Genomic DNA, 12457 nt, shown 5'->3' with positions numbered 1-12457 from the left:
GGATTTTAAACTCGCGGAAAAATTAATTGTGCTAAAAAAACGCTCAAGTACAAATCGTGATATTAGATTTTTAAATTACTTTAATGAGAATTGCGAGTACGATTTTTGAATCACGCGAAAACGAATTGCAACACCAGGCATTAAAGTGGACAAAAATAAAAAAAGCTGAACTTTCACAATGCAGGTCACTAGGAGGAGGGGGGGGGGAGTGCTCTATATGATACTGAGATTTATAAAAGCAACTTTTAACTAGGCTGGGAGATTTTTATTCAATATTTAAAGTGGCAGAAGCATTTAGACAGTTAACTTTAAATTTTTCTTAAATATAATTTTAAAATTTTGACCACTAATATATTAACAAAAATTAAGCAATTATAGGAAGGCGCGACTATTAAATTACTTACTAATAAAAAATATATCACATCTTTACAGTAACTAATTCAAGAGAAATATTACTTCTACTTCTTTCAAGAATCGCGATATTGGGTTTTAAAATCGTGTGAATATGAATCTTGTTATTGGATTATAAAATCGCATGAATATGAATCGTGATTTTGTATTTCAAAATTGCGTGAATATGAATCGCGATTTTGGAATTTGAATTCGCGTGAATATGAATCGCGATTTTGGATTTTAAAATTGCGTGAATGTGAATCATGCTGTTGGATTTTAAAACCGCGTGAATATGAATCCTGCAGTTGGATTTTAAAAACCCGAAAATACAAATCACAATATTGGATTTTAAAATCGCGTGAATATGAATCGCGATTTTGGATTCTAAAATCGCGTGAATATGAATCACGATATTAGATTTTAAAATCGCGTGAATATGAATCGCCATTTTGGATTCTAAAATCGCGTGAATATGAATCACGATATTGGATTTTAAAATCGCGTGAATATGAATCGCGTTTTTGGATTTTAAAATCGCGTGAATATGAATCGCGATTTTGGATTTTAAAATCCCGTGAATACGAATCGAGCTGTTGGATTTTAAAGACACGAAAATACAAATTGTGATATTGAATTTTTAAATCGCGTAAATAAGAATCACGATGCATAATTTTTAGATCACATGAATACGAATCGCAGTGAGTAATTTTTAAATAGCGTACAAATACGAAAAACGATATCTGATATTACAACTGCGTGATAACGAATCGCAAAATTGGATTTAAAAATGCGTGAATACGAATCGCGACGTTGGATTTCAAACTCACGACAATACAAATCGCGATATTGGGTTTTAAAAACGCTTAAACACAAATCGCGATATTGGATTTTGAAATTGAGTGAATAGGAATTGCTAGTACGATTTTTAAATCGCGTAAAAAATTGCAACACGTAAGTTTTAAATCAGTTAAATACGAAAATCAATGATTGATATTAAAATCGTCTGATTAAAAATAGCGATTTTAGCAGATTCCGGTGCAGTTCCTAATATTTAAAATTCCAAAAATCAGCCAAACAAAAAAAAAAAAAAATTAAATAAAATATCGGCGCTCGAAACGAAACGCTTAGACTCCTTTCTACTCTATAGCAGAAGTCGCGGTAATCCGACTATTGTTCGGGCGGCTTGGGTTTCTCCAATAGGACTTCCCAAAAATTTTAGTTTTTGGAACATGATCGGAAATTTTCAAATTTGGGGAAAAAAAGCGGATTTCCCCTTTTTCGCGGAAGTCTTTCATCCCTGCAACACATAATTTTTAAATAAGTTCAATACGAAGATCGATGATTGATATTAAAATCGCGTGAATAAGAATCGAGATTTTTTCAGAATCTGGAGCAGTTCCTAATATTTAAAATTCCTAAAATCAGTCAAACATACATAAAATCCTAAAATCAAACAGTACGTGTCATCATCTGAAAGACGGGGAAGTCATTCTCTCACACTTACGCGCGTCAAAAAGTTAAACATAGAAATACTGGTTTTCCTGAGTTTTCGATACTTTTCAAGGTGATTTCGAATTTTTTCAAGGATTTAATATCATTTTCAAGTACTTCTAGGGGCCCTTGAAAATCAAAATGAAATTCAAGTACTCTTCAAGGCCGCGGGAACCCTGAGCTTATAACTCAGTTAAAAAATTCAATCAGTTCTAATAATTTTTTTAAAATTAAGTCTGGGTGTAATTTACACTCACTCCAAATTTTAAAAATGGTTAGAAGTTTAACAATTTTTCAAAAATTTAAAATTAGTTTATGGACTAGATATTATGCTGTTAAATCCATAAGCATCAGTTCTTAATTATTAAAAAAAAATTTTTTCGTCTAAGAAAGGTTATAAAAAGTTGAAGTGAGTGTAAATTGCACTAAGTTCAGTTTTAACAAAAATTATTAGAACTGCTTAATTTTTTAAAAATCTAAATTATACTTTCAAAGTCTACAACCATAACATTCCAAAACGGTGGAATTGCACTATTAGGGAAATGATTAAATAGCGGAAGCTTTTGATATAAAACTTTCACATTTTTAAATTATTTTTCTCCAGCGATTGAAACTTCATGGCTTACTTTAGGTTTGCCTGATCTCACTTTTTCTTTTCTTTAAATTTTAAAACAGTAATGGAGGTGTAAGAGAATTTAAGACGAAAAGTTTCTCCTGCGGTATAGAGTCCTTTTAAATTATTTGAGTGGATTTTAAAACAAACTATGTTTACACTCTGATCATATACTTCCAGCTGATCACTTTCCAGACAAACCCTAATTTTATGAATAAAACTAGAAAACTCTAAATAATTTCATGATTAAAATTAAAAAATACAAATAAGACAAAAATAGTTTTAACAATAATTTAAACATTTATATAGATATTTATATGAATTAAAAATTTAAATCTAAATACAAAAAAAAAGAAGTTTTTTAAGCTAAAATTATTCACTGTTTTAAGCCTTTTCATACACAAAACAAAAATCATTTTTATGATTTCTATTAAAGCATTACATTATAAATTTTTATTACTGTCTTTAGAGAGATAGGAATAAGTCTTCAAAAATGCTTATAGACCATAAGTTTTAAAATTTTAAGAAAACTGAAACTAATAATTAAAATGAAACATTTTGTGTTCACATATCGTGATGCCATATTAATTGAATGAATATAACGAAAGATACTGCTAGTTGCCCAAAAAATTCCAGAATTGAGGTTACTTTGAGAATTCAAAGTTTTATAGTAGCACTTTCAGATGAATCATTGGTTTTCCCTGTTTCCAGAGTAAGTAATTGTTTATATACATAAAACATATATTGGTTGTAATTAATAAAAATTATATGACAGGGAACAGTAAGATAAAAATTACACCACAGGGGTACCATGAAGCAAAAATTATATGACGGGGTAGCAGCAAGACAAAAATTATATAACAAGAGTGGAGTGAAGTGTGTGTCAAAAAAATTGTATGTATGACAGGTTTGCCCTGTAACAAATAATATGTCAAGTATGCTATGGAATGATTTTAACCTTGTAAGGCTGCCGCAACTTTAGAAGAATTTGAGAACCTGTCTTACGACGTACCTTACAACTTCGAACTTTGCCAGCACATGTATCTAACTGAATATCCAATTCAGAATAAGATTTCCTTTCTGTAACAATTTTCTCCTCAATCTCAGCTCTTTCTTGTTTAAATTTGTCATGTTCAAGTGTCATTTCATCATGTTTATTCTAAAATATAATGAAACCTTTCATAACAAATTAAAAACTAAAATAAGCAAATTTTTGTTTAATACATTAAAAATAATATACATAGCTAAATGCATCATTAGAAGACAATTGTCATCTTGCCATTTCCTGCTGCTAGCTGGTTAGTTGAAGTTAATTGACACAAAAGCTAGAAATGGCTAAACAGCACATGTCACTTGGTTTAAAATTGACATGTTTAATTTTTTTTTTAAAGTAATGAACATGGTCCTGCTTTTTTGTCAACTCATTGGATAGAAAAGTCCCATGCTATACTTGTAAACAAATAAAGATCTTTGTTAAAATTAGGATATGAATATTATGTATTCATCCCTTCTAATAGTATTTATCTGCTTTATTAATTTATGCCTTATTAACCAGTATTTATTTATCATCCCTTTTTAATATTAATAACTGCCACTATCATGTATTTGATTTTGATAATTATTCAAATTTAAATACATAAAACAAATATCCAGGTTATCATTTCTAAACATTACTTTATTACACAGCATTTTACATTTTTGTTTAATGTATTAAAGTTTTGCAATTATTAAACCGTAATTATGTTATGTATTTATTATGCAATGCATTTAATATCATTCACACACTTATTTAGAGTCTAAAAGAAAACAAAAAGTTCTGTAACAGTAATATTATTCATGGTGATGACTTTTGCTCTGCATAAATTAGATTAAACAACTAACCCCTGTTCAATATATATTATATACATACATATAGCACTTATCTCTGAGGCCAGTTGTCTCATTTCTGAGCGCCATTCCAGGTCTGAGGGATTTTTTGCTATTAAGCCTAAATCTATTAAAATGCCAAAATGTGAACTTGTTCTTTAATAATGTACTGTAAAGTAGATAAAGGACATATATGGTATATATTATTTATTTACATATAATGTATTTACTTAAGTTTTTTCTTATTTAAATAAATTTTTGTATAATTTCTGGTATTTTAAGTTGAGTAAAATATTTTTGATGCTTTAACACAGCAAAGGAACAGAGCAATTTTACATCTTCAAGTTCTAATTATCAATCGAAAACTGTACTGCAAACCCAAATATACACTCTAGAGAAAATAAAACTCTCCCTATTACTATAAACAAATACTATATGCTCTCATTTTAAAAAGCCACCATAAAGCAAGAACTAGGAAAGAATTAGGAAACATTCTTTTTGCTCTGATATGTTTAGATAATTAAGCACCATGTGCATGCGAGTCATATGTCTCTCACTTTCAGTAGAAAGCCAAACCTACATGTATCTCAAATCTGATGGATATACAATGCCATCTAGTGCTAAAAATTATAGTTTTTAGAACATTTCAGAACACTGTCACAAATATGTGGCAGTGAAGGAGAAATTGAGATGGTACACTCTCCTAGGGAGATGTCACAAAAGGGTTAACAATGAACAGTCATCACGAAAAGTTTAACTATAAACAGTCATAACAAAACGGTTAACATTGAAAGAAGCAGGCATTAATCAGGAGTAGGTAGATATTATTTTATCAATCAAAATATTATTACAATAAAACGTTTGTTTTTTCTATAAATAAGATACCTAGATACTGGCAAATAAATAAACAGCAAATAAAAATAGAAAATTAAAAAAAAAATAATTTTCAAAAAAATTACCTTGCTTTCTTCAGCTTCTTTTTTTGCGCTATCTATTTTTTCAAGAAGCTCTTCTTTTTTATCTTTTTCTGTTTCTAATTCCTAAAAATTTTTTTTTTACTTTTAAATTAATTTCAGAGAACAAGATAAGCATGACAAACAATTAGTACTGAAAAAGTGACATGATATAGATATAGTATACATATTATAATCTTGAAAATCTGAACTGCTTTGGAACATCCTGATTTTCTTTTACTTAAACCACTAACGACGTCTAAGCTAGTTGCCCAAAATTAAATGTATTTATCCCAAGCTTAAAGAGTTTTTTCAGATTTTGGACAATTCCGCAAGTCATACCATATATATATATATTGGGTCATTAAGTATGACATGTCCGATTACCTAAAGCCTCAAGTTTGATACCAGATGTCTCCGATATTTCACTTCGATTGCCCTTAATTTATTTGCATTGAGAAGGTGCGCCATCTGGCTTTCAGGTGCACGTTTTTGTTTTTTATAGCCTATCATATTGTCGTATGGAGGTTAAATATTGTAAGCCATAGATAAGACAAAAATGCGAGTTATTTTTGAATATGAGTTCCATTTTGGAACTAATGAAGCGCACACAAGCCGAAATGTTAATGAAGTGTTTGGCAAGGATGTAGCCAACGAACGTACAGTACATTGATGGTTCATAAAATTCCTATCTGGAGATTTTGATTTTCAAAATGAACCCCGCGGGTGGTCTGAGAGCAAGGTGGATAAACAGTAACGGCGGACTTCTACCTTGAGCAGTTTGAAGAAATGATGAGGCAGCTTCAAATTAAGCAGCAGAGATTAGTCAACAGGAACAGACCAATCCTCATGCAGGACAACGCTCTACTACACGTTGCAAGATCGTCGTTACTTAAACTACTGGAACTGGGCCTGGAAACCCTTTGTCACCCACCATACTCGCGCCAACCGATTACCATTTTTTCCAAACTTTGGGCAATTTTTTGCAAGGAAAATTTTCAATTCCCAACATGCAGTGGAAAATGCATATTGGGATTTCATCACCAGTGCTCTCCAGATTTTTTCGCTAGCGGTATTGATAAACTATTTTTAAAATGGCAACGTTGTTGCTTGATACTAATTGATTTGATTTCTATGCCGGTTCGTTTGATAATAATGAATAAAATAGCTATTGGACTGTATTTGAAATTTTATTATCATTGGTGCTACGAGCACGCTCATGCTATAAAATCAACAACCAAATTTCAACTGATTGAGCTTACAAGAAACAGTGGCGAGGATGCTAAGAGAAAGGTGACAAATTGGCGCTATATTTCTGAGATATTGAACAGTTCCATTGATAGTTTAGGTGCATATTTTGATTAATTATATTATTTCTTGCCCAAGATATAATAAACCAAACTTTTGCTCTCAAATCGGACGTTTCATACTAAATGACCCAATATATATATACACATGTATAAACACTGATTCCACTAGACATGATACCCTAGATAGGTACATTTTTTACAAAAATAAGGGTTTCCAATAACTTATTAAATATAATAATCTAAATTTTTAAGTCTTGGAAAAGTAAATGTCTTATGATCAGGAAATATAATTAGTAATTGAATGAAAAATAAGTTGATAAAGAATTAAAAACAAAATTCTGCTAGCTGTCTTTAAGAAATTTAAAATTAGGTGATTTTTTAAAAAAAATAAGAAACAAAATATTTTTTTTCATTCATAAAACATATAATAATCTTAAATGGAACACTTAATATAACATTTTGCATCACTGAAAGCCGAAAAGTACACTTGTTACTTGCACATAAAGGAATTTTTTGAAAAATGAGACTGTAGGACAAATTTAATATAATTTTATGTTCACAAATTGTATGAATTGATTATGTCTCCATAAGGAAATATAATAGATAATGAAAGTTTAAATTAATTGCTGACAGGCATTAATCATTAATATGTTTATTTATATATACAATAATTACATTTAAAGTAATTTTAATAAGTTTTAATTATGATTTGTTTTGCAATAAAATTAAGATTTGATTAGAGTAATTGTTGCATCTTTTATAGTTTAAAAAAAATTCATTTTTATTTAATCAGTTAAGGGGGGAGAGAATCACTTTTATTAAAAATAGAAAGTTTACGAGATTAAAATAATATTTTTTTAAATCTAAGTTAATCTTATTATCTTAATTAAACTTAAGTCAGAATAAAATAATTAGCAACAAGCTCTTCACAGCAATTTAGTTGTTTAATTTCTAAGGTATCCACAGAGATACATTATATGCTTTAATACATTTTGCAGTAAAATCACAATATCATATCTGTCAATCTATAAACTTTATTTTCTAGCGGTAGTAATATGGAATATTGAATTAATATTATAGGCAGAAATATAATTTTTAATTCGTAAAAGCTAAAATACATTATAGAACGGTAATAATATATTTATGCATGAAAGTTTAATTTATTAAATGCAGCCAGGATCAAAATTACCTTAAGTTAAATTTATAAATCCAAGAAATAAATAGAAGCCATAATTTTTACTACCACTTAAAATATAAAAATAAATTTCATGCAAAATGCATAAAAATTGGCAGCTATGTAACATTTATCTACAAACTTTTTCTAATAGTATAACTTTGGCCCAAAATGATTCTCTTTTTAATTCATCGAGTTGTTCATCACTTTTTCGCAACTTCTCTAATCTTTTAACTTCTTTCTCCGTATGATCCAGAGCCTAAAACAAAAACATAAAAATGTTTTAAATAAATCATTTGTTGATTTCACCTAAGTTGTTGTATAGTATTTTAATAAGAGAATTCTTATTGTCACACTAGAGTTTGACTAAAGTTACAGATTAAAAGTAAAAATAATTGTTCTATTTATCCCACAATGATAAGGTTAGAATCAAGGCTTTTAATATTGATATTTAAATTTAGCCTATTTACAATTTTCTCTATTTTTTAAGTATATACATTGATTATCTAATCAACAAATAAAAATCAATAAGAAAAATCACGATTTTTTAAAAATTAAAAGCAGAAAAAAAAGAAGAAATTCTAAATAATAAAAGTCAAAATTATTAATGTAAAAAACACAGAAAATTTTAAAATTAAAATATTTAAAATTTTAGACTTAAAGTATCAAATTTGAGAAAGAATTTAATATATTTAGTGTATATGAGATTACATAAAATAAAAGGCACAATTATAATTATTCTATTACATAATTAAAAAAATCCAATAGTAACTAATATTATATGATTTTCTGATGTACAGTGAACAAATAAAAAAAAAAGAAACCTTGAATAATCTAATCTAATAATGGAATATTTTCATGTACCAACACTCAAGCATAATGTTTTGAGGTCCTGGTGTTAAATAGGCTAATTAATTAGTCAGGGTTCCCACTCTATGATGAGATTGAAATTCAAGGACTTTCCAGGACTTTTCAAGGAACTCAACAAAATTTTCAAGGACCTTAATCTAAGACCAATTTTAAAAATTATTCGCTTCTATTTTACTAGAAGCAACAATGCTTGTTGTGGCAATAATTAATTTCAAATATAATACCTAAATGCTTTGCCTATATAGAGAGAAGAGAGTATATGTATTATGGACTAAAATTTATATTTTTTTAAAAACAACCCTACTGGTTTTACATCACAAAATCATTTTCAGCACAATCTATAACTAATGGTAATGAGGTGTTAATGGTGAAATCCTTTAATCCTGTGTATTTCCATGTGAAGGCTGCATGAAAGACAGAGCTAAATCTTAGGTATTCCATGACTATTCCATAACCCCCTCCTCTCCTCTATTAAACATCGTTTCTGAAATTATTCATCCATAATTTACACAACCTTCTCTAAATGTTATGCAGCAAGAATTCTCTCTAAAAATAAAAATTAGAAGGAACATATCCCATTTTCACCATGTTTAAAAGCATTATTCGTTATGTGTAATCCACAACTGCCAATGAATATGACCTGGTGGGAATATTTCTCTTTTAATTCACACTGAAGCTTCTAATAGAATTTCCAACTGACATAGGGTTCATCTATGGATAATTAAAGTATTTTAGAGAGCTTTTAACCATCATCCATGCATTTGTAAAAAGAGGACAAAATATTTTCTGCAGTTCCATGACCCATAAATTGGGAGGTAAGATACTTAGTGCAAACTTTATTATCAATTCCTTACCATAATGTCCATCTGCTTAGATTGTAGAGACTGATTTAACGTCTCATCAAAGAGTACAGTGTAGCAATCAACATTCTTCAGCTCATTTATAAGAATCCCTTTGAAGTATAGTGCCAATCCAAAGGAGCCCAAATAGGCTCACTTTGTGGCACTACAAAAAAATTGTCTCGCTATACAGCTATCAGCAAACATTTTGGAGAACAATTTACTAATCCCTTCACAGGAGTTACATGAATAATTAGAATTTCAGCATCAAGCACATTCCTTTTGACCAGATAAGAAGACAATGTTACCTCGGCCACTAAAGTTTCTGTTTCACATGGGGCACACGATGTTGAAGGAGTATTTACACCAGATGAATTAGATGCTGATGTCTTTGGAAAAAGAGAACTCAGGGCATGAGACTGCTTTTTTGTTTTACCTTTCTTTCATGTGTGATTTCAGAGTAGATTCTTCCATTTTTGCGATATCGATCTCCTTCATGCATAATCGGCACTTGGCTCTGAACTTCTTTTCGGGCATCGATAAAATCCATTCTTTATAAGCTTGATTATCCATCCATTGGGGATTAAAATAGCACTTCCCAGGCTAACTAGTCTAAACTACATAACACAAATACGAAGCCGTGCCTTTGCGAATACGCTTTACAATAAAGTTTTGAAATGACGCAAACGTAAGGACAAGTGCGGATGGTAAAACGGCAAATTTATTGAAAACTACAAGGTACATATTGTTACAAAATTCGAGAGTATTCCAGTTTCGATAAGAAAAAAGAAGATCTAAGCATATGCGACAGAAGATGAAGCGGAGTCTCGCCCCGAACGCATTGATTGTCTGCTGTGCTCCGCGCGCTTGGCAGACACCAAGACGCTACGCCCGGTTAGAAACGGTGGCGTTAAAAACCACGTGAGAGAGCTCGGGAACAAAACAGAAAGAACGAGAAAGAACCGCGGGTGTTTTATAAAAAGGGCCGCCGGCAGTATTGGACAAATTCAAGGACCTATCAAGTTTTTCAAGGACCTAAGACGTTTTTCAAGCACTTTCAAGGACCTAAATTTAGGGGGGAAAAAATTCAAGGACTTTCAAGGACTCTCAAGGACCGTGGGAACCCTGTTAGTGCAGACAATATTTTAAATGACCATATCAGACTATGACTAAATGTACTGTACTGTGACTAATTCTAACTGTAACTTTATCTTTATTTATTTTTCTTACTTGTGGGCGTTTCTTATGTCTTATTTTGTGGACTTTTAAGTCATTATTAAGACTTACTTTGTGATTGTTTGACATTTATTTATCTTTGTATTTACATTTAATTTTTTCTAATTGTTTTTCCTTATTTGCCATTATGGGACATCGGGGCACTGTCAGTTTTCGGTTTCACCATTGACAACAGAAAGGCTCCTGTGTGTTAGCAGGCAGTGCATCCCCTGATGAAGTACTGTCCTGCTAACACACATCTTTAAAATTTTTTATCACTTTTTTTTTCTGCAGGAGTTGTTTTTCTGACTTTAAAACGGATTCAGATTTCTAACCCTAACAATATGGGGGGCTGTAGCAATCTGGAAAATATGACTCTAATAGTTTGGCCAGTAGAATAGTCAGAAGTTTGGACCTTTTAATGTTAATTTCACTTTTTGCGCAGATCACCATATTAAGAACTTCTTTTTGACGAATTCTGGATAGTCAGGCTTTTACTGCATTTTTAAGAATTCTTCTTTTGATAGAAACCATACTTAATGATGATAGAATAGTACGATACACAGAAATTTAAAGGTTTAGAATAGTATTTTAAATCAGCGCAACATAATTTTTGAAAGACAACTAGTTAATCAAATGATTAACTATTAACTTTGATAAATTATTAATTTTGATGTTAGATACTGAAATTGGGTAGATTTATTATGCATGCCAATCAAATATTAAAGAGAAAGCCTAATAAATAAATAAAATTAACTCTGAAGACAAGAAATGATGTTTTAAAATTGTCAGACACCATATGTAAAAAAGAAATCTCACTTGTTTCTTAGCTGCAAGATCTTTTGCACTATCCTCATTCATTGCTATAGATTGTTGATACTCAATTTCCAATTTTTGAAGTCCAGTACCTCTGTAAAAAAACTAACAAAACTTTTTTTGTATTGTAGCCAGAATTAATCAACAACTATTATAGATTTCTGCCGTTTATTATGCATTTATAACTCATTAAAAGAATTAGCAATACACCTACACAATTAGCTGGTTAATTAATTCTCGAATTTGAATTTTTCGTCCTATTGTTTACTTTATTAAATTATACTGCTGATATTTTATTTTTAAATAGTCAATGCTAAAAATTTATGCTATTAGTCAACTGAAAAATTCTGCTATCATTCAGATTGCATTAATAATTGTTACCAAATATTTAGTTATAAATATTTAAATGCCAGGAATAAATAATTACATTGATGAAGAATTTTTGTGTTTAATATAGAGAGTATGAGGTGTGTAAGTTGAAATATCTTTTTTAATAAATTATTAAAATATTCTTGAATAATGATTATTAAAAAGGCTTAAAACCTATTCATTCCATGCATTACTGTTGTCTTCAATAAAATTAGATTGAAGTAAATATATATATTTAAAATTAAGGCAGAAAAAAGATTTATAAATAAAATCGATAATTACTTCAAACAACTTTCCTTCTTTTCCTGTTTTGGCCGTTAGAAAATTGCGACTTGTATCCTGAGTTAAAACTAAAACCGGATTATCAATCTAATAAAACAGAAGCCTTGCATTAATAATTTGAAGAAATAAATATAAATTTTTTAATTTAACCAAATGTAAACAGGTAAAAAATTACCTGTATATCCATTGCAATCAGAATATTTTTAAGCTCCTCTTTCAATGTAGACTCGATTTTACCTACAATTAATAATAATAGTAAAAATTTC

The 12457-nt window shown here is 29.7% G+C and overlaps 1 protein-coding gene across 8 annotated transcripts in view; it reads right to left on the bottom strand.

Annotated features, from left to right (window-relative positions):
- The window catches only part of LOC122273047 (structural maintenance of chromosomes protein 6), a 102135-nt gene that overhangs the window by 60058 nt on the left and 29620 nt on the right, over nucleotides 1-12457 (bottom strand). For all 8 annotated transcript variants that reach the window (XM_087150112.1, XM_087150113.1, XM_087150110.1 and 5 more), the window contains 6 exons: nucleotides 12367-12428; nucleotides 12192-12278; nucleotides 11544-11645; nucleotides 7943-8059; nucleotides 5323-5403; nucleotides 3510-3656 (listed from right to left, as the gene is read on the bottom strand). In XM_087150112.1, coding sequence (XP_087006238.1) covers nucleotides 3510-3656; nucleotides 5323-5403; nucleotides 7943-8059; nucleotides 11544-11645; nucleotides 12192-12278; nucleotides 12367-12428 — 596 coding nt within the window. The remainder of the gene's footprint in view (nucleotides 1-3509; nucleotides 3657-5322; nucleotides 5404-7942; nucleotides 8060-11543; nucleotides 11646-12191; nucleotides 12279-12366; nucleotides 12429-12457) is intronic.

Source organism: Parasteatoda tepidariorum, chromosome 8, assembly GCF_982258835.1.
Source record: "Parasteatoda tepidariorum strain Cologne lab strain chromosome 8, Ptep-v5.0, whole genome shotgun sequence".
NCBI lineage: Eukaryota > Metazoa > Arthropoda > Arachnida > Araneae > Theridiidae > Parasteatoda > Parasteatoda tepidariorum.
The sequence above is the reverse complement of the archived record's forward strand: the minus strand, read 5'-3'. Positions and strand labels throughout refer to the sequence as shown.